The 27,224-nt window shown below is 53.3% G+C and overlaps 1 protein-coding gene across 1 annotated transcript in view; it reads right to left on the bottom strand.

The window, feature by feature from the left end:
• The window catches only part of KCNJ3 (potassium inwardly rectifying channel subfamily J member 3), a 30,727-nt gene extending 4,190 nt beyond the window's left edge, over positions 1-26,537 (bottom strand). The window contains exons 1-2 of the mRNA XM_066323220.1: positions 25,860-26,537; positions 20,372-20,588 (exon numbers count right to left, since the gene is read on the bottom strand). Coding sequence (XP_066179317.1) covers positions 20,372-20,588; positions 25,860-26,537 — 895 coding nt within the window. The remainder of the gene's footprint in view (positions 1-20,371; positions 20,589-25,859) is intronic.
• Positions 26,538-27,224: the final 687 nt, after the last annotated feature.

The following is a 27,224-nucleotide window of genomic DNA, read 5'->3' as shown; positions in this document are numbered from 1 at the left end:
ACATTCCCAGCTCTGCCTGGAGCCTTCCCTTCTCCAGGGGAACATTCCCAGCTCTCCCAGCCCAGCTCCAGAGCAGAGGGGCTCCATCCTACACCAGAACCCCACCACACTTCCTAGAAAGCCCCACACCCCAAATCCATGAGTATTTCCACGTTTTCCCAGAGAAAGGCCGGGATCAGCTGTGTGCTCCCCACCTCTGCCAGCTCTCCTGATAACCACTCCAGGATTATTTCCCATTCATTTTCCTCATGGATATCCTCTCTCCTGGCTCCCAGTTTTCAGTTCCTGCTGTTGGTGTGAAAGAGTTTTTCATTTTTGGAGGGTTTTTTTCCCCCTCAGCAGGACCCACAGCCTCCAACGCCTCCACTCCTCACAGACCTGCTCCCCTCTTCCCAAGTGCTCCCCACGATTCCCATTCATTTGCAGGATCAATTCCCAGCTCTGCCTGCAGTGGAGTTATTTGTTCTGGAATTAAGCAGCCGTTTGTCAAAGGAAAAGGCTCTGGAGCGTTTGGTGACACACAGATCCCACCTGCACAGGTACAGCCCCGCACAGACTCCAGTGGAAATATCCCAAAATAACCACTAAAACCCTTCTCCATCGCTTCAGAAACTGGGAATGCTTTTGCTGCATCCAGGGAATCCAGAGGGGCTGGGGCTGGCCTGTCCCTGGAACCCTCCAAGATCACCTGGATGGGACTTGGAGCAGCCTGGGATGGTGGAAGGTGTCCCAGGCATCCAATTAAGGCTGATCCCTAATTTCCCTTCCCATCCAAGGCCTCCCATGACTCACTGTCAGCCCAGCTCGGAGCTGCATCCCCGGATTAATGAGGGGGCAGATGGAGGCCAGAAAAAAAAAAAAAAAAAGCAAAAAAAAAAAAAGAGCCGTAAATAAATGCTTTGACTAATTCCACCCTCTAATAATCCTCCAATTTACTTCCAAATTTCCAAAGGCTCCAGCTGGAGCCGGCTGCTTTCTGGAGCTCGTGGTAAATTGCCTTGAAAAGGATCCCAGCCCTGTGATTTATCCCGTTTGAGCCCCGAGGTTGGCTGCTGCCCACGAAATCACATTAATTTATTGCATTAATCAGCTTTTTACAGCTCCCCCCTGCCCCTGGGAGAGCCTCAGAAGCAATCCTGGCACCCAAAGGTGCCCTGCCTCTTCTCCCTCTCCAAAGGAATGCCAGAGATTTCACCTTCAGCCCCTGGGACACAACAGGGACACCGAGTGTCCTTCCCAATGGGGAAAAGTTCCTCCTCCTCACTGGGGAAAGAGGGAATGAACTGGGAATTGCAGCCAGCAGCCACCACAAAAAGGGCATCTCTGTGTCCTGGGATTGGCAGCAAGAGGAGCCTCCAGCAGGAATTCCTGGCCAAAATCCACAAATATCCTTCTTTTTGTCATGGTTTGAACTTTTTCCTTAGGAAGAGCTCCTGCCCCTGCAGGTTCAAACCCCTGGAGCTGCTCCTCTCTGGGAATTTTGGGGGTTTGATCTGCCTTAAACCTGCAGCTTATCCCTAAAACCTCCCCAAAACAGCAGTTAAAAATGAACCACGATGAATTTCTGATAATGGAGCTAATTCAGGATTGTCATTTAAGGCCCCTGAAGGGAGGAGCAAAGCCTGATCAGCACTGGAGATAAAAACACACCAGGGAGCTCTTGGAGGGGGGATTTGGTGTGAGGGAGAAGGATTCCCACAGGAACCTCTCCCCTTCCAGAGGAAATGATGGGATCTTGGAATGGCTTTGGGCCAGAGGGGAAATCAAGGCTCAGCCACGGGCAGGGACACTTCCCAGTGCCCCAGGGAGCTCCAGCCTGGCCTGGGACACTTCCAGGGATCCAGCCACAGCTTCACTCCACATCCAGGGATAGCAGCTGGTTCATCCCATCCGTGTCAGGAAATCTGGGGAATCCTGATGTGCACATCTGGAACGGTGACTGATGGCTGAGATCTGCCAGCAGCCAGAAAACGGGGACACAAACGGAGAGGTCACCCCCAAACCAGGAGGGTTTCAGCTCTCAGCCTCTCCCTCTGCCCCTCCAGGGCTGCTGGTTTTCCATGGAAGTCCAGCTGGCAGCCTGGGAAAGGCACAGAGCGTGGGGCTGCAGCTCCAGAACCTCCAATTCCCTGGGAAGAACAGCTCTCAAACAGTCTGGGAATTAACATTTCCCCAGCACCAGCTCAAGGCTGGGCCTTGAATAAAGTGCTGATGGATTGAAGTGCTCCAGAATGTTCTGGCAATCCATGGCCAGGGAGATAGATGGGAATGTTCCCCTGGAGAAGGGAAGGCTCCAGGCAGAGCTCAGAGCCCCTGGCAGGGCCTGAAGGGGCTCCAGGAGAGCTGCAGAGGGACTGGGGACAAGGGCTGGAGGGACAGGACACAGGGAATGGATCCCACTGCCAGAGGGCAGGGCTGCCTGGGACACTGGGAATTGTTCCCTGAGAAGATGCTGAGGCAATTTTCCCATAAAAAACCCCATTTTGGTTAAAGAGGAAAAAAAAAAAAAATAAATTACAGCACGTCCTGACACAGAAAACACAAAACGTGTCCTAAAAGTACCAACCATAAAAACCCCTTTATGAATCCATGAAAATACCACAGAATCCCAGAATTATTTGGGCTGGAAGATGAATAAAGACCATTTAAAGCCCAAGGGCAAGGACACCTTCCCCTCTCCCAGGTGCTCCAAACCCCATCCAGCCTGGCCTTGGGCACTTCCAGGGATCCAGGGCAAATCTGGGCATTTGAACCCCTGGGAATTCTGACACACAGGGATTTAACAGAGGAACTCTGTGTGGAAAAGGGAACCAAGGTGATCTCCAGGATCCCTTCCAGCCCAAACCATTCCACGACCCCACGCTCCCGTCACTCACACACGGTTTGATCCCAAACACTTGATTTCTCCTCCCCCTGAGGAGCAATCCCAGCCTCCTGCCCTTGCTCCTCAATTCAGCCACCTCGTTTATCTCCATTCCATAAATACCTCCTGCCTTATTCCCACCGTTCTCCCGGAGCATTCCTGGCATTTAAACCCAGCCATGACACCAAAGGCATTTTCCTTATCAGCCAGGCCTCTTCCAGGGACACTCTTTAATCCCTGACAGCCCCAGATTTCCCTGGCACCCTCAGCAGCTCGTCAGGACCATCCTGAGCCCAAACCAGGGCAGGTTTCCAAGATCCCGTGGAGTCAACACAAAATGTGTCCCAAAAGTACCAACCATAAACCCCCTTTAAGAATCCATGAAAATACCACAGAATCCCAGAATTATTTGGGCTGGAAGATGATTAAAGACCATTTAAAGCCCAAGAGCAAGGACACCTTCCCCTATCCCAGGCTGATCCATCCTGCAGCACATCCTGCTCCTGCTGCCACGGCCAGGGCTGCTGGCACGTGAGGAACCTCGGGCTTTTTGTATCAAAAAATAAAAAAAAAGAGGGGGAAATGGAAGTTCCAGGCCTGGAGCAGGGTTTTCCAGCCTTTTGGAAGAGCAGAGGCAGGAGCTGTGATCTGCAGCCAACGTTCCCTGCGACACCACACGCAATAATTAATCCTGGCTGAGAGGAGAAATCAGCCCTGCTATTTTTATCCTCTCCTGGTGGGGTTTTTTTTTGGATTTTTTTTTTTTTAAATAATCCTAACCCCGGGCTCTGCTCCGTTCCTCTTCCCTGTGGCTGGAATGCGTCAGGGCCCGTCCTTGGAGCGGGTTTTTTTTCCCAGAGCCATCTGCCACATTCCCAGGTCTGCATCATCCCCCTCCCACCAGCCCAGGATTGACTCAGCAGCACCAGAAGGGCAGGATTTCACTCCCTGCTCCTGCTGGGAAGGGCAGAGGGGGGAAAGGATGGAGGGATGGGAACGGGAGAGGCAATGGATCCCCTCTCCTTGGATATTCCCAGGGATAAAATGGGGTTTGGATAAAAACTGGAATTGCCCATCCACGGCCTGGGAAAACGCAGTGGGAGCTCTCCAGAGCTCCCAACAGCCTCAAGTATTCCCAGATTTTTCCTGACAGCACAGCCCTATGGAAACATTCCTTACGCTGGACAGAGAATCCCAGACTGCTTTGGCCTGGAAGAGAAATTAAGGATCAGCCCATCCCACCCTTGCCATGGGCAGGGACACCTCCCACTGCCCCAGGCTGCTCCAAACCCTGTTCCTGACCCCTGGGACACTTCCAGGGATCCAGGGGCAGCCACAGCTTCTCTGGGAATCCGTGCCAGGAAAAAAACCTGCTCCATGGAAAGGGCTGGCCAGGCCTGGCACTCCCCATCCCTGCAGGAATTCCAAAGCCCTGTGGATGGAGATGGGGCAGTGGTGGCCTGGGCACTCTGGGAATCGTTGGACTCCACGCTCTCAAAGGGATTTTCCCAAAAAAAAAAGGAGCTGGTTGTGCTTTCCGTGGAGTCAGGGCTCCCAAGTGCAGCTGGAAATGAGGGGGTCATTGGCAGCTCCGTGTTGGGAATGGTGGGGAAGGGCCACGGGGAGGAAGGAATGCTCTGTTAAATCCCAGGAGACTGGTGCAGGTCAGAGCAACCCCTGAGAGAAGCCTGGGAGTAGTGAGAGAAGAGAGGGAGAAAAAAAAATATATATTTACAGTAATTTCTGCTCTCCAAAGGAGAACATTTGCATGGTGAGGCTGAGCCCAGCCCTCCCCTCACAGCCACTCCTCCAAACACCCACCCGGCCATATGGCTCTGCACCAGAATAGAGCTTCCCTCTGCAGCCCTGGCAACACCCCCAGAGACTCCTTCCTGCATGGAAAAGCCTTCCCAGGGACAGGGACAATTCCCTGGGGTGGACAGAGGGGCCACACAGGCACAGCATCCCTGGGGATGTCCCCCCATCCCTGTGGGAAATGGATTTCAAACAGAACTGAGAGACAGCAGCCGCTTCGTGAGCTGAAAATCCTCTGTACCAACATCAGGGTGGGTTTCAGAGAGACACCGCCCGCCTCTGAGTGTCCAGAGTCCTGGAATCCCCATCCCTGGGAGTGTCCAAGGTCTGAGTATCCAGAGTCCTGGAATCCCCATCCCTGGGAGTGTCCAAGGTCTGAGTGTCCAGAGTCCTGGAATCCCCATCCCTGGGAGTGTCCAAGGTCTGAGTGTCCAAAGGAGTCCTGGAATCCCCATCCCTGGGAGTGTCCAAGGTCTGAGTGTCCAGAGTCCTGGAATCCCCATCCCTGGGAGTGTCCAGAGTCCTGGAATCCCCATCCCTGGGAGTGTCCAGAGTCCTGGAATCCCCATCCCTGGGAGTGTCCAAGGTCTGAGTGTCCAGAGTCCTGGAATCCCCATCCCTGGGAGTGTCCAGAGTCCTGGAATCCCCATCCCTGGGAGTGTCCAAGGTCTGAGTGTCCAGAATCCTGGAATCCCCATTCCTGGGAGTGTCCAAGGTCTGAGTGTCCAGAGGAGTCCTGGAATCCCCATCCCTGGGAGTGTCCAAGGTCTGAGTGTCCAGAGTCCTGGAATCCCCATCCCTGGGAGTGTCCAAGGTCTGAGTGTCCAGAGGAGTCCTGGAATCCCCATCCCTGGGAGTGTCCAAGGTCTGAGTGTCCAGAGTCCTGGAATCCTCATCCCTGGGAGTGTCCAAGGTCTGAGTGTCCAGAGGAGTCCTGGAATCCCCATCCCTGGGAGTGTCCAAGGTCTGAGTGTCCAGAGGAGTCCTGGAATCCCCATCCCTGGGAGTGTCCAAGGTGTGAGTGTCCAGAGTCCTGGAATCCCCATCCCTGGGAGTGTCCAAGGTGTGAGTGTCCAGAGTCCTGGAATCCCCATCCCTGGGAGTGTCCAAGGTCTGAGTGTCCAGAGTCCTGGAATCCCCATCCCTGGGAGTGTCCAAGGTGTGAGTGTCCAGAGTCCTGGAATCCCCATCCCTGGGAGTGTCCAAGGTTGGAGTGTCCAGAGTCCTGGAATCCCCATCCCTGGGAGTGTCCAAGGTCTGAGTGTCCAGAGTCCTGGAATCCCCATCCCTGGGAGTGTCCAGAGTCCTGGAATCCCCATCCCTGGGAGTGTCCAAGGCTGGAGCAGCCTGGGCCAGGGGAAGGTGTCCCAGCCCATGGCAGGGGATTTTAGGGGACACAGGAGGAGCTTTAGGGTCCCTTCCCAGCCAAAGCAGCCCGGGATTCTGTGATTTTCCAGAAGGCAGCAGGAGCTGTGTCTGGGAATAACCCCTCGGGATTCAGTGCCCTGCTTTGACACAGGGATTGATTTCTTGGGTGTCTTTAAATCATGGAACGTTTGGAGGTCACCCATTGACCCCCAGAACTGCTCCCAACATATTCCTGCTTCTCCAAATCACCCATGGGAGAGGGAAAACAGCTGGAGCTGTGCCAGAGGGGGTGGGATGGAGATCAGGACAAGGTTCTTCCCCAGAGGCTCCCCAGGGAATGGCACATTCCCAAGAGCTCCAGGAGAGTCTGGACAGCGCTCCCAGGGATGCCCAGGGTGGGATTTTGGGGTGTCTGTGCAGGGTCAGGAGCTGGATCCGTGCTCCTGTGGGTCCTTCCCAGCTCAGACATTCCACAAGTCTACACAAACCTCATTCAGCATCCCCTCACGGGATCCCAAATTTAAAATTCCTGGAGGACACAAACTGCACCCCCATATTCCCAGAGCCTGGAAATCCCAGGGGTATCCCAGGGCTGGATCCAGGGCATGAACCCAGCCCCTGGCAGCCCTGAGAAGCCCAAACTGTTCTGGGGGCTCCTTCTGCCCCTCTGTGCCCCAGGCTGGTGCTCCAGCAGCTTTCCCAGCTCCTCACCTGCACACATCTGTCTGGCACCGGGAACATCCCAGTTCCCACTATTCCCAGCATCTCCTGTCCCATATTTCAGATCCATGCACAGCTCTAACACCACGTCCCTTGATCTGAACACAGATTGTGGCAGGCGGCAGGAGCTGACAAACATTCCCTGCCTGCCACCAGGAGCACGCAGCTTCCCAGGGAAGGGAGGAGCGGAGCTGCCAGCCCCGGGGGAACGCCTGCCAGCCTGCCTTTGGGGCTGCAAAAGGCTCCTCAGGAATCCAGCCGCTCCTTGCCGGCCTCGTGGGGACACAAATGTCTGTAAATAGCGTGGAGTGACACACTCCTGGAGTGGAAAAGGGTTGGGAAGGGCGTTAAATCCCATCAGGACATTAAATCCCAGCTCATTCCCCGGGCAGGGACAGCTCCCACTGTCCCAGGTAGCTGCAGCCTGGCCTGGAACATCCCCAGGGATGGGGCAGTTCCCACACAGTGAGCAGAGACCTCACTGGGATCTCCCCACCTTGGAAAACCTGGAAAACCTTTTCCCCTAGGAAAAAAAACCCCAAAAACCTCCCAAACAGCATCTCCAGGCTCTCAGCAATTCCACGCTGGATTTCCCCCCTGGGTGACACATTGCCCTGATCCTCCCCAAAGTGCTCAGCATCTCCCAGCTGCTCCTCCACCTGCAGCATCCCCAAACCCCTGGACAACCATCCGCAATCCCGCGGGTTTCCTGCGGCACGGGAGGCTCAGAGCCCAGGGTGGCACAGGGACAGCGTTTCCTGCTGCAGGGAGGTGATTAACCCACCCTGACCCCACAGCCCCGGGGATGTGATGCCATCCAGCAGGATCAGCCTGCCAGAGCCCTGCTCAAATACCCACAGGCTGCCAGGGGTTTCTAATTTTACATCCCAGCCTTCCCTGCCATCCCACAGGGCTGATTTAGCTCTCCCCAGGCTGCCTTAAAAAAGTCTCCAAGTCTGGAGTCATTTTGCCATTTTAGGGCAAACGATGCTTTTTTTTTTTTTTTCCCCTGAAGGTCTCAGGATTTATGGCATTGGGAATTGTGGCTGGGCTCCTTTGCCTTTTCCCATCCCAAGTGTCAGGGCACTGCTCTGCTTCCAGGGCAACTTGACAGGATCCCAGCGGGGTTTGGGTGGGGAGGGACCTGAAATCCCATCCCATTCCAGCCCTGCCACGGGCAAGGACACCTTCTCCTACCCCAGGCTGCTCCAGCCTGGCACTGGGCACTCCCAGGGATTAACCATCCATGGAATACCCTGTGCCTGGCCCCAAAACCAGGAATTCCTTCCCAATCTCCCATCCAGCCCTGGCCCCTGCCCCCTGTGTCCTGTCACCTCTTGTCCCCAGTCCCTCTCCAGCTCACCTGGAGCCCCTTCCTCATCCCTGGAAGCGTCCAAGGCCAGGATGGATGGGATTTGGAGCACCCTGGGATAGTGGAAAGGGGCAGGAATGGACTGGGATGGGCTCTGAGATCCTTTCTCACCCATCCTGAAATCCTGTGATTTATAGATACAAATACACATTCCTATTTATATTCCTACAGCTTTCTGGGTAGGAGCCACCGCTGCTCCTTTTCCCCATCTTTTTCCAACTCCCACCTCATTCCCAGCCCTTCCACAGCCCCAAAGGGCATTCCAAAGGGAATTCCCTCGGCAGAGCCCCCCCAAGCCCCACTCCAGCCCAATGGAATGGTGGATCCCATTCCCTGAAACCATTAATTGCTTTGTTTGTGTTGTCGGGGCTCTCGCTCAGCACTAATGAGCCATTAACTCCCAATTAGGAGCCTCTCTCGGAGCACGGCTCTAATTCCAGGCAGTTTTCTGATGAATTAATTACCAGGTGAGCTCAGCTGCTGCCTCCAGCAGCGCGGCAGTGACATTCCCTGAATCCTGCTCCTGGGGGAGCGCAGAGCCACCACCCTGGGGTCTCAGGATGGGCTGGGAAATCCCATTCCATGGGCAGGGACACCTCCCACCATCCCAGAGTGCTCCAACCCAGCCTTGGACACTTCCCAGGGATCCCACAGCAAATCTGGGAATTCTGTTCCAGGGTTTCAGCATCCTCACAGGCAGGAATTCCTTCCCGATATCCCACCTACAGCAGAACCTGGGATGCTTTCACAGGCATCGTGGAGCCAGGTTAAAAAAAAAAATAAATGAAATAAAGGGAAAATCCCTTTTTTTCTGGCTGAGGTCCTTGGCACAGAGCAGTCCGTGAATTTTCCCGAGTTTTCCAGCCCTGCCCGGATCTGGCTGCTGAGCAGAACGGGGAGAAGCAGCCAAGGGCAGGGAGATGGTGGGGAATATTAAATCCAAATCCCAGCTCCTCCATCAGGCTGAACACGGAGCCAGCAATGTTCCAGTGGGGGAAATTCCATCCCCAGCTCCGTGGCCCGGGAATCTGAAGTGTGTGAGCACCCTGAGGAGCAGAGCAGGCTCCAGAGGAACCCTGGGGATGAGCTCAGCTCCACGGGAACGAGGATGGGAAGAGGAACTCTGTGGAATAGAAAGGGAAAAAGGCTGGGTCGTTCACTGGGGTGTGAGTTTGGGAGGATGGAGAGCTCTGGGATGTGGTTTTATCTGGGACTGGGATCCTGAGGCTGGAAAACTTCCCAAAGTCACCGAGCCCAAGCTGTGCCCAATGCCCTGAGTCAGGGGGGAGGCTGGGAAGGAATTCCTGGCTGGAATAGAGCCCCCAGAAAAGCTGTGGATGCCCCAGATTGGGAAGGAATTCCTGGCTGGAATAGAGCCCCCAGAAAAGCTGTGGATGCCCCTGGATCTCTGGAAGTGTCCAAGGTTGGACAGGGTTTGGAGCAGCCTGGGATAATGGAAAGTTTTCCTGCCATGGCAGGGGTGGAATGGGATGGGATTTAAGCTCCCTTCCCATCCCATTCCATGTCCTGGGATTCATGGCAGTGGCTTTGGGATGCTGAGAGGTCCCACGGCTGCTCCCACACCTCCTAAACAGGGACTAGAGCTGCCATGGCCACATCAATCCCCTCAAACTTCAGGGAGCAAACCCACATTTAAGGGAAAACGGGATTCAAACTGGGAAAAAAGGAGGTTTAGATTAGATTTTAGGAAAAAACGATGATGTGGGTGAGTCAGGCCCCTCAGGAATCCCCTCCTGCTCCACGGGGACAGCTCCAGGGAGAGCAGACCCGGAGGTGCAGAGATCAGTGGAGCAGGAGCAGCAATTTCCCTGCTGAGGATTGCTCCCATTAGGATATTGATCTGTGGCTGCAGCCGGATCCCCCAGGACACACCTCGGGGACAAACCACCCCGGACAGACAGCGCTGATGGGATGATGGAGCTGGGATGGCTCCCACAGGGAAGAGTCTCTCCAAACCCTTGTCCAGCCTTGGACACGTCCAGGGACAGCCACAGCAAATCTGGGAATCTGTGCCAGCACCTCTCCCAGCCAGGAATTCCTTCCCAATCTCCCATCTAAATGAACCTGCAGCTGAAAGCCATCCCCTCCTGTCCTTGTCACCCCGAGTCCTTCTCCTTTCTCAGAGCCCCGAGCAGAAGGAAACTTTAACAGGCAATAAACGGAACAAATCCCTGTCAGAATTCATGGAAGGGGCAGGGAGAGGCTCAGGGCACGTCCAGGAGCAGCCAAAGCACAGGGTGATCCCAGCCCAGGCTGCATCCACTGGCCACAGCCTCCCTCTGACAAAGGCTGACCCAGCTCTGCTCCAGAGTCAATAAATCTCCAGAGAATTCCACTCCGAGCAGCCTTTTCCTGTCTGGGGGCACAACTGTGTGCTCCTTTGGGGGTTCTTTTTTTATCCTGCCGGTGCTGAACGCAGGGGCAGCCACAGAAAACCTGGGAATCCCAGCCCAGGCAGGAATTCCCAATCCCCAATGTCCCAGGCAGCCCTGCCCTCTGGCAGTGGGATCCATTCCCTGTGTCCTGTCCCTCCAGCCCTTGTCCCCAGTCCCTCTGCAGCTCTCCTGGAGCCCCTTCAGGCCCTGCCAGGGGCTCTGAGCTCTGCCTGGAGCCTTCCCTTCTCCAGGGAACATTCCCAGCTCTGCCTGGAGCCTTCCCTTCTCCAGGGGAACATTCCCAGCTCTGCCTGGAGCCTTCCCTTCTCCAGGGGAACATTCCCAGCTCTGCCTGGAGCCTTCCCTTCTCCAGGGAACATTCCCAGCTCTGCCTGGAGCCTTCCCTTCTCCAGGGAACATTCCCAGCTCTGCCTGGAGCCTTCCCTTCTCCAGGGAACATTCCCAGCTCTGCCTGGAGCCTTCCCTTCTCCAGGGAACATTCCCAGCTCTGCCTGGAGCCTTCCCTTCTCCAGGGGAACATTCCCAGCTCTCCCTGGAGCCTTCCCCCCTTTCCTGCAGGTCCCAAACTCCAGAGGCACCTGCAGCCCCTGGCAGTCCCATCCCTGCCCAGGTTTGGGGTGAAATCCTGGGGTTTAACCCCTGCCCTCCCAGCCCAGGGGCTGAGTTGGCTCTGCTGGCAGCTCTGGGGTTTGTTCATCTCCTGCACGACGTGTCCAGGAGCTCCAGAGAGCCACTGAGGCTGGAAAAGGCCAAGGAAGCCGTAATAAATCTTGCAATTGGAGCAGGGAGCTGTTCCCACCAACCCCAGAGCCTCTCCCAAAGCTGGAATGGCAGCCCCAGCTCCAAACCTTTGGATCCCTGTCACAGGCACTGATGGGCTCCCTTTGGAGTCCCGGATTGCTTTGGACCGAGGCAGGATGAGGATCTTCCAAGGAGATGAGATTTAAGGCCCCTTCCCACCCAAACCACTCCCCAATCCTGTGATCCCATTATTATTGCCCTGACCGCGTATTTTAAATTTAAACCCATCCCAGCTCCTGGTCCCACCGATCCCAGAAACATCCCAGAAGCCCCCAGCAGCCCCAGGCCCTGGGCAGATGATGCCTCCAAGAGCAGCTCAGAGGCCAGTAAAGAAGGGGGCAGCTCTCCAGGAGGGCTCTGGGATCCATTCCCACGGGGATCAGCCCCCTCACCCCAAATCCCACCGAACCAGCCGGGAAGGGACGCACCAGGAGCCCTCCAGGATCCTTCCAGCCTTGCCCCCAATAAATCCCCAACTCCTCCCGACACTTTCCTGCCTCTCCTGCCGTGTCCCAGCGTTCCCCCTCCTGCTGCCAGCCCCTTTTATCATCACTCATCACTTCTCATCAGCTCACAGCCCGTGTAACACACGCACAGAGCTCAGCCTCAGCTCTGCCCCCAGCCCTCGCCTCCAAACCGCCCCCAGGGCTCAGAGCAGCCCCCAGGAAAGGGGTTGAGCCTCCAGCTCCTGAACCCAAACTGGATTTATGGCAGCTGTAAACTGGGAGTGTCCAGCAGGGATAAACCTGGGAAAAACAACAGGAGCTGGCCTGGGATCCTGCCTTGGGGGGAATCCAAGGTGTGGGTGCTCCTTAGGGTGGGCTGGGGTGGAACAGAGGGGCTGGGAGGGAAACTGGAAAACTCCTGAGGGAGCTGGGAAAGGGCTGGAGAAAAGGAGCATCCAGGAGGGAAAAGCTCTGCAGCAGAGCCCTCCCCAAACCTCCCTCACTTTTGTTTCCCTCCTCACATTTTCTCTCACTTTTTGATTTTCCCCTCATGGCAAGGGAGACCCTGAGGGGCTGGAGAGTGGCCAGGGAAGGGAACAGAGCTGGGAAAGGGCTGGAGAATTCCTGAGGGAGCTGGGAAGGGGCTGGAGAATTCCTGAGGGAGCTGGGAAGGGGCTCAGCCTGGAGAAAAGGAGGATCCAGAGGGATCTTTTCCCTCTCTGGAATTCCCTGCCAGGAGGGGACAGCCGGGGGGATTTGGGATCAGGGGACAGGGACAGGAGGAGAGGGAACGGCCTCAAACCTCCCCAGGAAAGGTTTAGATTGGATATTGGGACAATTCCTTCATGGAAAAGGGGCTCAGGTGGAATCCCCATCCCTGCAGGGATTTCAAGCCCAGCTGTGCCCACAGCACATCCCGCTCCCCAGAGAATTCCAGGGGTTCAAACCCCTCAAAAGGCAGAAGGAGCCCAGAGCTCATCCCCAGGGCTTTGTGCCTTTCCCAAGGAAAAGTCCTGTTTGCTCAGGGCTTTGTGCCTTTCCAAAAGGAGCCATGGAGTGTGGCCCTGGGCAGGCCAGTTCAGCTGGGATCAGGGAATTCCAGCATGCCTTAGGCTGGAAAAGCCTCTCAGGACACGGAGTCCAACCATCCCCAGCACTGCCCCATGTCCCCAAGTGCCACATCCACGGGCCTTTGGTGTCCCCCCAGGGCTGGGGACAGTGCCAGCTCTATCCAGGAAGAAATTTCCCCAAATATCCAACCTACAGAAACCTCCCCTGGTGCAGCTGAAGCCATTCCCAAGCCATGAGCAGGGAATCCCTGAGGAGAGCGAGCCCATGAGGAAGCCCAGGGAATATTTTCCTCTCTCCTGTCGTGCGGAGCTGCCAGTAAAGGATAAAAGAGCACAAAAATATCCAGGCCAGGGAGCAGGTATCCATGGAAAAAGCCAGCTGGGCGCTCCTGGCAGCTTTGCACAGCTCCTCTGCCCGAGGCAGGGCTCCTGCTGCAGATCACTGAAACAATAAATGCACCAATCCTGCTGAGGAGGGAGCAGCAGGCTGCTGACAAAACCCTCCCACAGCTCACTGAGGGCAAATATCCAGGGAAAGAGCCCTGGGGAAAAATAAACGGGGGGAATCAGAAATATCCAGGGAAAGCTGCACTGCCACTGGACCCAGGAGGTGAATAAAGAGTGGGAGGAAGTTGCTACAGAGAAGAAAAAAAAATGGCTCAGAATTCCATCCAATAAAGGATCCGAGGAGCCGCTGAAAAGGACAGGAGGGAATGGCTCTGAACAGAAGGATTTGGGTTGGTTTAGGTGGGATATTGGGGAGGAATTCCTGCCTGGGAGGCCCTGAGCAGATTCCCAGATTTGCTGTGGCAGGATCCCTGGCAGTGTCCCAGGCCAGGCTGCATAACCTGGGACAGTGGGATGGAATTTAAGGGCTTTCCTTAATGGAAAGGAAATTTAATTTAATTTAAGGTCATCCCTATCATGGAATGGGATGGGATTTCAGGTCTTTCCATCCCAGGATGCAGTGAATCAGCACCATTGAGCACTGCAGGATTTTATCCATCCACCAATTCCCTCCAGGAGGAGCAGTCCGGCTCTATATTTAACCAGCAGCATCCTCACATCCCAACGCTCCAGGAAAAGATTCCAATCCTTCCACCATTCCCAACCGCCCCCTGCTCCAGCTGCAGCAGCACACAGCTCCCACAGGGAGCTGGATATTCCCTTTTTTCCCCTGTTTTATCCTCCCTGGCAGACCCAGAGCAGAGATCCCCGAGAAAAGATCGCTCCTGCTCGTCCCTCCAACAATAATCCAGGGAAAAAACGGGACTCCAGGAGCCTGGGGCTGTGGAAGCACTGGATCAGCACAGGGAGGCTGCTCAAGCAGAAGGAATTCTGTCTGATAGAGCAGGGAATTTTGGCAGAGCCACGATTTCAGCTTCATCAGCGCTCACTGGGATTATCCCTGGGGAAAGGGAAGCTCCTGCCCAAAATCACCCCCAAAATTCCTCTCCTGGGCTTCCTAAGAGAGCTCAGGGAGGAAAGGAGGGAGCAGGGAAGGTCTGCTGCAGAGAAATGTGGGATTTGGGGGGAATTGCTGCCTCAGGCACGAGGAGGGAACATTATCCAAGATAAAAGTTATGTAAGGGATGGAGCCCAGAATCCCAGAGTGCTCCGGGTTGGGAGAGTTTAAATCCCACCCCAGGGACATCTCCCATTATCCCAGAGCCCAGCCTGGCCTGGGACACTTCCAGGGATTTGTTATTCCCAAACTCTTCTCTCCCACCAGACACTTCCCTGAATTCTCCCAGCACATTCCACCTTTTCCTCAGCTTTAAAAATCCCTTCTTTTTTATTTTTTTTCCCCTTTTCCAGCCCAGCAGCTCCAGGGGGAGCAGAAAGAAGCTGGAGCTGAAAGTCCCAATCCCAGGAAACCCAAACTCTGCCAGGGCCAAACGTGTGTTGTCCACGTGATCAAAAAAATATTGGATTTTCCACTGACAGATTTCCTATAACGGCAGCACTGGGAAAAGATCCGTGGAATGTTTGGCCCTGAGAGTTTTAAGGGAATATTTTATCATGCTCAGGCTGTGCTGGGAAAGTGTTTAAAATAAAATAAATGCAGTTTTGAAGCCACTTTCAATCTGTAAAGTGCTGAAACCTCTTTTCCTGTCGCCCTCCCATCCAACACGTGCAAAAAATCAAATCTCAGAATCTGAATGGAAAGATGGAAAAAAAAAAAATCATAAATAAAATGACCTTGAAAAGTCCCTTCCAACCCAAACCAGCCCAGAATTCTGGGATTTTATCCTCCACCTCTAAAGCTGCTGGATTTGAGGTTTTCTCACTGACCCTGAGAACAGACATCCCCCCCAAAAAAAAAAATCCCGTTTTAAATGGGACTATCCCAGTCCTGGTAATTCCCAGATCTGTCCCATCTCTTTATTCCCTCAAGTTGCAGCATTTCTGAGCTCACCCCCGTGGGTCTGAGAGAACCCTTCCCGGGGTTCCATAATTCCAATTTTGTCATGTTTTTCAAAGCAAAAGCCGAGGCAAAGGGCCTTTGATGCCATCCCTATTTCTTTAATTAAAAAGCCTGGCAGGCTTCTGGAGTTCTTTAATCAGCAAATCGCGGGAAGAGGTTTCCAAAAGGAATTTAATGAGTCTGGGAAAGGGATGCACAAACCGTTCCTGCGGGGTTTTGTCTGCTTCAGGTTCGTTTTTTCAGGAATTTCGGCAGCTTATCAATAAACTGCAGGATCACACCGAATGATGAAGGGTTACATAATCCCAAACACAAATCCCAGCAGGAAAATCCGGGATGAAAGTCAAATCCTCTCCAGGAACAGCACCAGGGAGCTCTGCTGACAACACAGCTTCCAATTCTCCACCCCAACAACGGGAAACGAGGAAAGCAAAAGGGTTGGAAAACAAACCCTTGGAATGTTCTTCCCAATTCCAGCTTATCCTAACACTGGAGGGGTGGAAGAGAAATCCAGAATAACCTGGAATGCTCAGCACTGACCCTTGGAATCAGCTCCAGCTCCAGGTGCTGAAAAGCCACTGGAGAATCTGGGAAAAGCTCCAAAAAATGGGAACAACCCCAGAGCCAGAGTGGGGCTCCTGCAGCTCCCAGGGCTGGGATTGGGGGAGCTCAGAGCATCCTCCAGGCAGGAATTGTGGGTCCTGGAATCCTGGGATCCAAGGGCAGCCAATCCCTGTAATTACTGCAATTAAAGCCGTTGTTTTTTGCGGGATGAGCAGATTCCCGACATCCCCGGGATGGGAGGAGGAAATCCTGGGACACGGAGCAGCGACACCCAAAGGGTCAGAAAACGCTGGAAAAGCTCTTTCCCCCTCTGGATTGATGGAATTCCAGCTGATCCCGCTGTGCAGGGACACCTCCCACTGCCCTTGGACATTCCAGGGATCCAGGGGCAGCCACAGCTTCTCTGGGAATTCCAGCCCAGCCCAGGAATTCCTTCCCAACATCCATCTAAATCTTCTAAATCTAAATCCTGGAATTCCCTGGGGGTTCTGATCCCTCCTGGAATTCCCTGGGGGTTTCTGATCCCTCCTGGAATTTCCTGGGGATTTCTGATCCCTCCTGGAATTTCCGGGGAGTTTCTGATCCCTCCTGGAATTTCCTGGGGATTTCTGATCCCTCCTGGAATTTCCGGGGAGTTTCTGATCCCTCCTGGAATTTCCTGGGAGTTTCTGATCCCTCCTGGAATTCCCTGGGGGTTTCTGATCCCTCCTGGAATTTCCTGGGGGTTCTGATCCCTCCTGGAATTCCCTGGGGATTTCTGATCCCTCCTGGAATTTCCTGGGGGTTCTGATCCCTCCTGGAATTTCCTGGGGATTTCTGATCCCTCCTGGAATTTCCTGAGGATTTCTGATCCCTCCTGGAATTTCCTGGGGATTTCTGATCCCTCCTGGAATTTCCTGGGAGCTTTTGATCCCTCCTGGAATTCCCTGGGAGCTTTTGATCCCTCCTGGAATTCCCTGGGGATTTCAGATCCCTCCTGGAATTTCCTGGGAGTTTCTGATCCCTCCTGGAATTCCCTGGGAGCTTTTGATCCCTCCTGGAATTCCCTGGGGATTTCAGATCCCTCCTGGAATTTCCTGGGGATTTCTGATCCCTCCTGGAATTTCCTGGGGATTTCTGATCCCTCCTGGAATTTCCTGGGGATTTCTGATCCCTCCTGGAATTTCCTGGGGGTTTCTGATCCCTCCTGGAATTTCCTGGGGATTTCTGATCCCTCCTGGAATTTCCTGGGGATTTCTGATCCCTCCTGGAATTTCCTGGGGATTTCTGATCCCTCCTGGAATTTCCTGGGGATTTCTGATCCCTCCTGGAATTCCCTGGGAGCTTTTGATCCCTCCTGGAATTCCGTGGGAGTTTCTGATCCCTCCTGGAATTTCCTGGGGATTTCGGATCCCTCCTGGAATTCCCTGGGGATTTCTGATCCCTCCTGGAATTTCCTGGGGATTTCTGATCCCTCCTGGAATTTCCTGGGGGTTCTGATCCCTCCTGGAATTTCCTGGGGATTTCTGATCCCTCCTGGAATTTCCTGGGGATTTCTGATCCCTCCTGGAATTCCCTGGGAGTTTCTGATCCCTCCTGAAATTTCCTGGGGAGTTCTGATCCCTCCTGAAATTTCCTGGGGGTTTCTGATCCCTCCTGGAATTTTCTGGGAGTTTCTGATCCCTCCTGGAATTTCCTGGGGGCTTTTCCTTTAGGGAATTGTCTCCCCTGAGGGAGTTTCAAAGGGGGATTTCCATCAGCCAGGTAGGATGGATTAGCACAAGGATCCCACTGAACTCATCAGGAATCTCCCAAAAAAAAAAAAAAACCCTCCAGTGCCTCTGCAGCCAAAATTCTGGGGGATTTTTCCTCATTATCCAAACCCCTCAGTGCTGGAGCTGATCCAAGGCAAGGATTAAAGCAGGGAAGGAAGTTCAAGGGAAAAAAAAATTCCTCCCAAGCACCTGCTGGAGGAATATCAAGGAGTTTTTTGTTTTTTTTTTATCAGGATTATCAGAAATATCAGGGAGTTTTTAGGGAAGCATGAGAAGGGCTTTTATGGAAAGATCAGGATTTTTTTTTTTTTAAGGGAAATATCAGGAATTTTTTAGGAGAAATATCAGGGAGTCTTTATCAAAATAACAAGGAGATTTTAGAGGAATATCAAGGAGTTTTAGGGAAATATCAGAAGGTTTTAGGGGAAGATCAGGGAGGTTCCCCAAAACTCCACATCCCAACCCCAAAACTCCACATCCCAACCCCAAAACTCCACATCCCAACCCCAAAACTCCACATCCCAACCCTGGAGGCTCCAAATCCACAAAGACAACTCCAGCCATGGATATTCCGGATTCCTAAATCCCTGATTATCACAAATGTACAGCAGAGAGGGAGAGACACGTCCCTGACTCCTGGAATTCCCTCTTATTTTCTTCTCCCACCCCTGGGAATGACCTGTCCTGCCCACAGCAGGGGCTGGACAAAGGTGCTCCAGCTGAATTCCCTCCAAATTATTCCACAAAGAGCAAAAAACCAAACAAAAAAAACCCCAACAACCTGGGATTTGTAGATTTTTAACCTTTTTACAGCTCCTGTCCAAGCTGAGGTGGATCCTTCCAGGCCTTTATCCCAATTCCAGGGTCACATTCCCAGTGCCACACTCAGCCTCTCCAAACCCCCTGAATTAATCCCATTTTTCCCTCCCCAGGGATGTGATTCCCCAGGAAATGTCTCCTGGTATTCTCAGTGTTTAATGCACGTTTATTCCCAGGGATATAATAATAATTCCCTGGGATTGAGAGGAGACTCTGGAATTTCTGCAGGATTTAAAGGCACAGCTCATCCCTTCCCTCAACCCCAGCCCTGCCCTCTCCTCCTCTTCCCTTTGCTCCCACAGGGAGATTTTTCCACCTTCCCAACCCTTTCTCTCTCTCCTGTTTTATCCAAATCCAGCACATTTTTGCTCTATTTCGCCCAATTTTCAGCTCAGCTCCCAAAAAAATAGGTCACCACATTTGGAACCTTATCCCAATTAGGCTTTAAAGACCCAGAAATACCCTTTTTTTTTGTTTGTTTTTGCTTTTTCTTTCCCATTCCCTGTATTCCCTGTATAATTTCCAGGTCAATATTATTTCCCAAAACAAAGCCGGGGTTTAAAATTCCAGGAGTTATTTACAAAAGAACTTTTCCTGCCTCATTTTGTTTGGAATTGATTTTTTTTGAGGAATAAAACCAAGAAAGCTGCTAGGTCAGGCCTGCAAGTTTTCCATGAGCTTTTCCAGGGCATTTTTATGGAAATATCATGAAATTTTTAGGTAAATATCGGAGAGTTTTTAGGGAAATATCAGAGAGTTTATAGGGAAATATCAGGGAGTTTTTAGGGAAGTATGAGAAGGGCTTTTATGGAAATATCAGGATTTTTTTTAAGGGAAATATCAGGAAAATTTTAGGAGAAATATCAGGGAGTCTTTATCAAAATAACAAGGAGTTTTTAGAGGAATATCAAGGAGTTTTAGGGAAATATCAGAAGGTTTTAGGGGAAGATCAGGGAGGTTCCCCAAAACTCCACATCCTAACTCCAAAACTCCACATCCCAAGCCCAAAACTCCACATCCCAGCACCAAAACTCCTCATTCTCAACCTCCAAAACTCCACATCTCAGCCCCATAACTCCACGTTCCAAACCCCCAAATCCCACATTCCCAGCCCCAAAACGCCACATCCCAACCCCAAAACTCCACATTCCAGCACCAAAACTCCACATCCTAACTCCAAACACCACATCCTAACTCCAAAACTCTACATTCTCAACCTCCAAACTCCACATCCTAACTCCAAAATTCCACATCCCAACCCCAAAACTCCATATCCCAACTCCAAAACTCCACATTTCTAACTCCAAAACTCCACATTCCAGCACTAAAACTCCACATCACAACCTCCAAACTCCACATCCCAACCCCAAAACTCCACATTTCTAACTCCAAAACTCCACATTCCAGCCCCAAATCCCACATTCCCAGCCCCAAAACTCCACATTCCAGCACCAAAACTCCACATCCTAACTCCAAACTCCACATTCCTAACTCCAAAACTCCACATCCCAACCCCAAATCCCACATTCCCAGCCCCAAAACGCCACATTCCTAACTCCCAATCTCCACATCCCAACCCCAAAACTCCACATTATCAACCCCAAAACTCCACATCCTAACTCCAAACTCCACATCCCAACCCCAAAACTCCACATCCCAACTCCAAACTCCACATCCTAACTCCAAACTCCACATCCCAACCTCCAAAACTCCACATTATCAACCCCAAAACTCCACATCCTAACTCCAAACTCCACATCCCAACCCCAAAACTCCACATCCCAACCCCAAATCCCATCCCCCGTGTGGGAAATCCATCTCCACTCCTCTGAGAGCCATCAAAACAATCCATCCAAGCCCCTCTGGGAGCCAACCCCGCTCTGCGTGCCCCGAGCAGCTCAGGATTCCCGGGAGCGGGAGCCCGCCCCACTCACCCGTGGTCTCCACGATGCCCTCGAGGATGACGACGATCTCGAACTGCTCGGTGTGCATGCTGCGCTGGGACAGGTCGTAGAAGGGGCTCTTGGAGTCGATGACGTGGCAGATGGTCAGCGGGGACACCAGGAAGAGCTGGTCAGCCCCCGTGCTGAAGCCCACGTCCAGCTCCAGCTGATCCAGGGGCAGGAATTCTCCCTCCGGCGTCTGTCGGGACTGGAGGATAGGGAGGGAAGGTTGGAGCTCTTCATCCTGCTCTGAGCGCAGCCTGGGATGGCGGAATTCCTGCCCCTGGGATGGCGGAATTCCTGCCCCTGGGATGGCAGAATCCCTGCCCCTGGGATGGCAGAATCCCTGCTCATGGGATGGCGGAATTCCTGCCCCTGGGATGGCACAATCCCTGCCCCTGGGATGGCACAATCCCTGCCCCTGGGATGGCACAATCCCTGCCCCTGGGATGGTGGAATTCCTGCCCCTGGGATGGGATTGAGATCCCTTCCTGCCCAAACCTCCCAGGATTTCACCAGGAATCGGGACAAGGTGGTGCTTGGGGACACAGCCAGTCCAGGGAAATGAGCAGGGAAGGAAATCGTGGAATTCCAGGAAGTCAGAGTTGGAAAAGCCGTCCAAGATCCATTCCCAGCACTGCCCCAGGTCCCCAAGGGCCACATCTCAGGCTCTGAAATCCCTGTGGGAATGTGACCCCATCCCAGGCTCTGACATCCCTGTGGGATTGTAATTCCACCCCAGGCTCTGAAATCCCTCCAGGATTGTAATTCCATCCCAAACTCTGACATCCCTGCAGGAATGTGACCCCATCCCAGCCCTGGGCAGCTGTGCCAATGCCTGACCTCCCTGTCCATTCCCATGGGAAAAAACCAAACCATCTTTCCTCGCCTCCAGCCTAACTGCAGGTGAAATTCCCTGCTGCCTCCCGCCCCGGATCCGTGGAATTCCCAGGGACGCAGCCCAGCCCTGCTGTGTGACAGCTGCAGGAATTCAGGTGTCCCCACATCCAGCTGGCATCTCACACACTCCCAGCTGCTCCCAGGGAATTTGGGTGCAATTTCAGAGCTCAAACCCAGAGAAATCCAAACGGAATTTTAAGAATCCGACCCCAGGCAATTCCAGAGGGAACGGTTGGCAAAGGAATTAACCCTGAGTGACTCCTTTGCTCTGAGGGATGAAGGGGGAAAACTCAGGAATTCTGAGCTCTTTCCAATCCCCAAAAATCCCCAAATTCCCATTACAGCAAAAGAGGCTTTGCACAGATTTCCCACTTTGAGGCTTTGCTCCAGGCCTGAGCTCAGCAGGAAAAATAAAGGAATATTTCATTTTCCCCCCACGGATCGGGATTTCCAATTCCAGCCAGGAAAAGAACCTTCTCCAGAACAAAACCCCTTCCCAAAGGGAATCTGAGGCCCCCTGGGGCTGCCCCTCACCTGCCACAGGTGAGACCCAGCCCAGGGAATTCCCAAATCCCTGCCCCATATCCCAAAGCTGGGAATATCAGCCAGGCCTGGCAGCGCCCTGGGCACAGCGATTCCTCTCCCTGCTGCAATCCCTCTTTTTTCCTTTTGATTTTCCCGTTTATTGGTTTCCTTCCACCCCTTTTTTCATTTTTTTCTCCTTCCCTCTCTTTTTTTGTTTTCCCTTTCTCCTCTCCCTTTTATTTCCTTTTTATTTCTTCCTTTTATTTTCCCTTTTTTTTCCCCATTTTCTTTTAGTTTTCCTCTTATTCTCCCCCCGTGGGTTCCTTTTATTTTCCCTTTCCTTGCTTTTTTCCCCTTTTCCTTTATTTTTCCCTTTCTCCTCTTCCTCCCTCTTTTCTTTTATTCCTTTTTTGTCCTTTTTTACCCTTTTTAATTTTTTCCCCCTTTCATTTTCCCTTTCCTCTTATTTTCCTTTTATCATTATTTTTCCTTTATCATCTTTTTTTTTTAATTTTATTTTACCCTTTTATTTTCCCTTTAATTTTCCTTTACCCCCACTTTTTTTTTTCAATTTACTTTTCCCCTTTATTTTCCCTTTTCTCCTTTTTATTTTGCTCTTCTGTTGTTTTTCCTTTTTTTCCCTTTTCTCCTTCTAATTACCTTTTTTTCCACTTTTTTTATTTTTTTTTTTTTTTCCCCCAGGAGACCTGGCCCAGCACTGCTTTTCTTCCAATCCCAAACCTTTTCCTTTCCCATCTTTCAAATCCAGGGAATTCTTTTGGAGCCACGCTAAGTTTGAAGCTCCAACTTTTAAAATTCCCTGTCTGGCACTTCCAGAGCCAAAAAAAAAAAAAAAAAAATCAATTTTCAAATGCTGGCCTGGAAATGACTCATTTTTGATCTTTTATCACTTGAAATATATGAAATTATTTAAATGTATTTCTATTTATATAGTATGCAAATCTATATGTACACATTATTAAATATTTAAAAATAAACGGTATAAATTATATATTGTTAAATATAAATATTTATTATTGCACGTTATATAAATCGACGGTATTATGTCTTAATGCTATTTTATATATTTGTCTATATAAATAATATTTATAAACAATATTTATAGTGTCATAGTAATTTTAATAATAACCAAATGGAATTATTTTAGAATAATTTTTAATAAACAATATTTATTTTATGATCATTCACAACAATTTTAAGGGTATTAAGAGGTTATTTGGGGAGTTTTTTAGGGATTCTTTCCCTCTTTTAGGCACAGACTCCCTCAAGGTTTAGGGGAGCCCAGTGCTGGTCCTGATGCTGAGATCCCACGGGAAATGGGGATTTGGGAGAACAGGAAAACTGCAGGAGCCTCCCATGGGACACCCCAATCCCTGCCAGGACACCCCAAATCCCTGCCAGGACACCCCAAATCCCTGCCAGGACACCCCAAATACCCCCTGGGACACCCCAATCCCTGCAGGACACCCCAAATCCCTGCAGGACACCCCAAATCCCTGCCAGGACACCCCAAATCCCTGCCAGGACATCCCAAATCCCTGCCAGGACACCCCAAATCCCTGCCAGGACACCCCAAATCCCTGCCAGGACACCCCAAATACCCCCTGGGACACCCCAAATCCCTGCCAGGACACCCCAAATCCCTGCAGGACACCCCAATCCCTGCCAGGACACCCCAAATCCCTGCCAGGACACCCCAAATCCCTGCAGGACACCCCAATCCCTGCAGGACACCCCAAATCCCTGCCAGGACACCCCAATCCCTGAAGGACACCCCAATCCCTGCCAGGACACCCCAAATCCCTGCCAGGACACCCCAATCCCTGCCAGGACACCCCAAATCCCGGCAGGACACCTCAAATCCCTGCAGGACACCCCAAATCCCTGCCAGGACACCCCAAATACCCCCTGGGACACCCCAATCCCTGCCAGGACACCCCAAATCCCGGCAGGACATCCCAAATCCCTGCCAGGACACCCCAATCCCTGCCAGGACACCCCAATCCCTGCCAGGACACCCCAAATTCCTGCAGGACATCCCAAATCCCTGCCAGGACACTCTTTCCATGGAAAGAGCACCCACATTCCCTCCACAGCACCCATCCCAAGGGAAGGGCACCCCAGTTCCCTCCACAGCACCCATCCTGAGGCACCCACATTCCCTACAGGACACTCATCCTAAAGGCACCTCAATCCCAAGGACAGGACACTCCAAATCCCTACAGGACACCTCATTCCCTACAGGACACCCCTCCCAAGGACAGGACACCCCATTCCCTGCCCAGCACCCCTCTGGGGCACCCCAATTCCCGGGGGATCCCTGTGGGATGCTCCACATGCAGCAAAGGCCCCCTGAGCCGGCTCCTTCTTCCCACCCGCTCCATCCCCATTCCCATTCCTCATTCTCTATTCCCAATCCCCATTCCCTATTCCTGTTCCCCATTCCTCATTCCCCAATCCCCATTCCCCATTCGCAACTCCTGTTCCCCATTCCCCATTCCCTATTCCCAATCCCCATTCCCTATTCCTGTTCCCCATTCCTCAATCCCCAATCCCCATTCCCATTCCCCATTCCTCATTCCCTATTCCCCATTCCTCATTCTCTATTCCCCATTCCTCATTCTCTATTCCCATTCCTCATTCTCTATTCCCATTCCCCATTCCCTATTCCTGTTCCCCATTCCTCAATCCTCAATCCCCATTCCCCATTCGCAACTCCTGTTCCCCATTCCCCATTCCCTATTCCCAATCCCCATTCCCTATTCCTGTTCCCCATTCCTCAATCCTCAATCCCCATTCCCCATTCCCCATCCCCATTCCTCAATCCCCAATCCCCATTCTCATTCCCCATTCCCCATCCCCATTCCTCATTCTCTATTCCCATTCCTCATTCCCTATTCCCAATCCCCATTCCTAATAACCATTCCCTATTCCTGTTCCCCATTCCCCTATCCCCATTCTCCATCCCCATTCCTCATTCCCGTTCCCATTCCCCATTCCCACACCGGCTCTCCCCAGCCCTCCAGGGCAGGGATTTTCCGGATTAACCCTGACACTTCCCCTGGAGCTCACACCAATAAAGTTCAGCCTGGCCGGGCTCAGAGTGGCCCGAAAAGCTCCGGATTGTGCCCACAGCTTTCTCCCTCCCGGCTGGAAGAAGGCTTGGAGCTGCAAAGGACTTCCTTCTGAGGGAACTGGAGCATTTTACAGCAATCTATAAATATCCATCCCAACCCTGCGCTGAATGTAGGAATTATCTCCAAGGAGCTCGGGAATGCGGCGCTGATGGCTGAGCCTGAGGCTCCCAGAGATGTTCCCTGCGCCAGGAAAACAGGGCAGGGATGCTGGGACAGCAAAAACCCGTCTGGGATCATCCAGTCCCACCCCCGGGCCTGGGCAGGGCCACCTTCCATGGACCGGGCTGCTCCGAGCCCCAGGGATGTGGGGACAGCCACGGGCAGGAGCGAGGGATGCTCCAGGGACAGGGCACTGGGATGTCCCCAGGGGACAGCGGCAGTGGGGCCACGGCTCTGCCACAGAGCCATGGAATAGCTCAGCCTGGAAAAGCCGTCCAGGAGCATGGAGTGCAACCACCCCCAGCGCTGCCAGGGCACTCCTGGAATTACTGAGGCTGGAAAAGTCCCCCAAGACCATCGAGTGCAACCATCCCCAGCACTGCCAGGGCCTCACAGGATTTCTGAGCCTCCAAGACCACGGAGTCCAACCATCCCAACCATTCCCAGCACTGCCAAAGCCCTCCAAGATCATGGAGTCCAACCATTCCCAACACTGCCAAAGCCCTCCAGGACCACACAAAAGCCCTCCGAGATCACAGAGTCCAACCATCCCAACCATCCCCAGCACCGCCAAGGCCCTCACGAAAATCCTGAGGTTGGAAAAGCCTTTCAAGATCGACTCCAACCATCCCCAGCACTACACCAAGACCCCCCACACCCCCAAACACCACCTCCACACGGGACGGGGGCCTCCAGTGCAGCTTCCCGGGCAGGAATTTCCCCGCCGGAGCACCCACCTTGAGCAGCTTGCAGCGGATCTGCGCCGACACCATGTGGCTGTTGCGGAGGTTCCCCACGCGGAACATGAGCGTGAGCTTCCCGTCGCGCATGGAGATGGCGGCGTGCTCGCTGAACATCAGCGTCTCCGCCCTCTTCTTGGGCTGGGACATCTTGATGAACATGCAGCCGATGAGGAAGGCGTCCACGATGGAGCCCAGGATGGATTGGAAGAGGAAGAGGATGATGCCCTCGGGGCACTTGTCGGTGATGTAGCGGTAGCCGTAGCCGATGGTGGCCTCGGTCTCGATGAAGAAGAGGAAGGCGGAGGGGAAGTTGTAGACGTTGGCCACGCACGGCGTGTAGCTGTCGTCGTGCGCCTTGTTCAGGTCCCCGCGCATGTAGGCGATCACCCACCACATGGAGGCCATGAAGAGCCAGGCCACGGTGTAGGTGAGGATGAAGATGAACAGGTTCCAGCGCCACTTGAGGTCCACCAGCGTGGTGAAGAGGTCGGACAGGTAGCGGCTGGTCTCGCCGCCCAGGTTGCCGTGCTGCACGTTGCAGCGCCCGTTCTTGTCCACGAAGCGCTGCCGCTTCCCCCGCGGGGCGCTGCGCGGCGGCGGGAGGCCCCCGCCGCTGGCCGAGGTGCTCACCACCTGGTACTCATCGCCCAGCTTGCGCCGGAGCGCCGACATGCTCCGGGCGGCCCCAAAAACCCCGCGGACACCGCGCGGCCCCAAAAACCCCGCGGAGCTCCGAAAATCCTGCACAGATCCGCGCAGCCACAAAAACCCCGCGGAGCTCCAAAAATCCTGCACAGCTCCGCGCAGCCACAAAAACCCCGCGGACACCGCACAGCCACAAAAACCCCGCGGAGCTCCAAATAATCCCGCTCAGCTCCGAAAATCCCGCACAGATCCGCGCAGCCACAAAAACCCCGCGGAGCTCCAAAAAATCCCGCACAGCTCCAAAAATCCCGCACAGCTCCAAAAATCCCGCACAGCTCCAAAAATCCTGCACAGATCCGCGCAGCCACAAAAACCCCGCGGAGCTCCAAAAATCCCGCACAGATCCGCGCAGCCCCGCGGACACAGCGCAGCCGGCACAGCCACAAAACCCCCGCTCAGCTCCGCGCAGCCGGCACAGACCGTGCACCCCCCAAAAACCCCGCGCACCCCCCAAAAACCCCGTACAGCCCCAGAAATCCTGCTCAGACCCGCGCAGCCCCGAGCACACCGCGCAGCCACAAAATCCCCGCGGAGCTCCGCGCAGGCGGCACAGCCACAAAAACCCCGCTCAGCTCCTCTCAGCCCCGCACATCCCGCTTATCCCGAGCACACGGCTTATCCCGAGCACACCGCCCGGCCCCGCCGCACCGCGGC

This window comes from Sylvia atricapilla, chromosome 7 (genome assembly GCF_009819655.1).
Source record: "Sylvia atricapilla isolate bSylAtr1 chromosome 7, bSylAtr1.pri, whole genome shotgun sequence".
Lineage (NCBI taxonomy): Eukaryota > Metazoa > Chordata > Aves > Passeriformes > Sylviidae > Sylvia > Sylvia atricapilla.
Note: the sequence above shows the minus strand (reverse complement) of the source record. Positions and strands in the feature narration are given on the sequence as shown.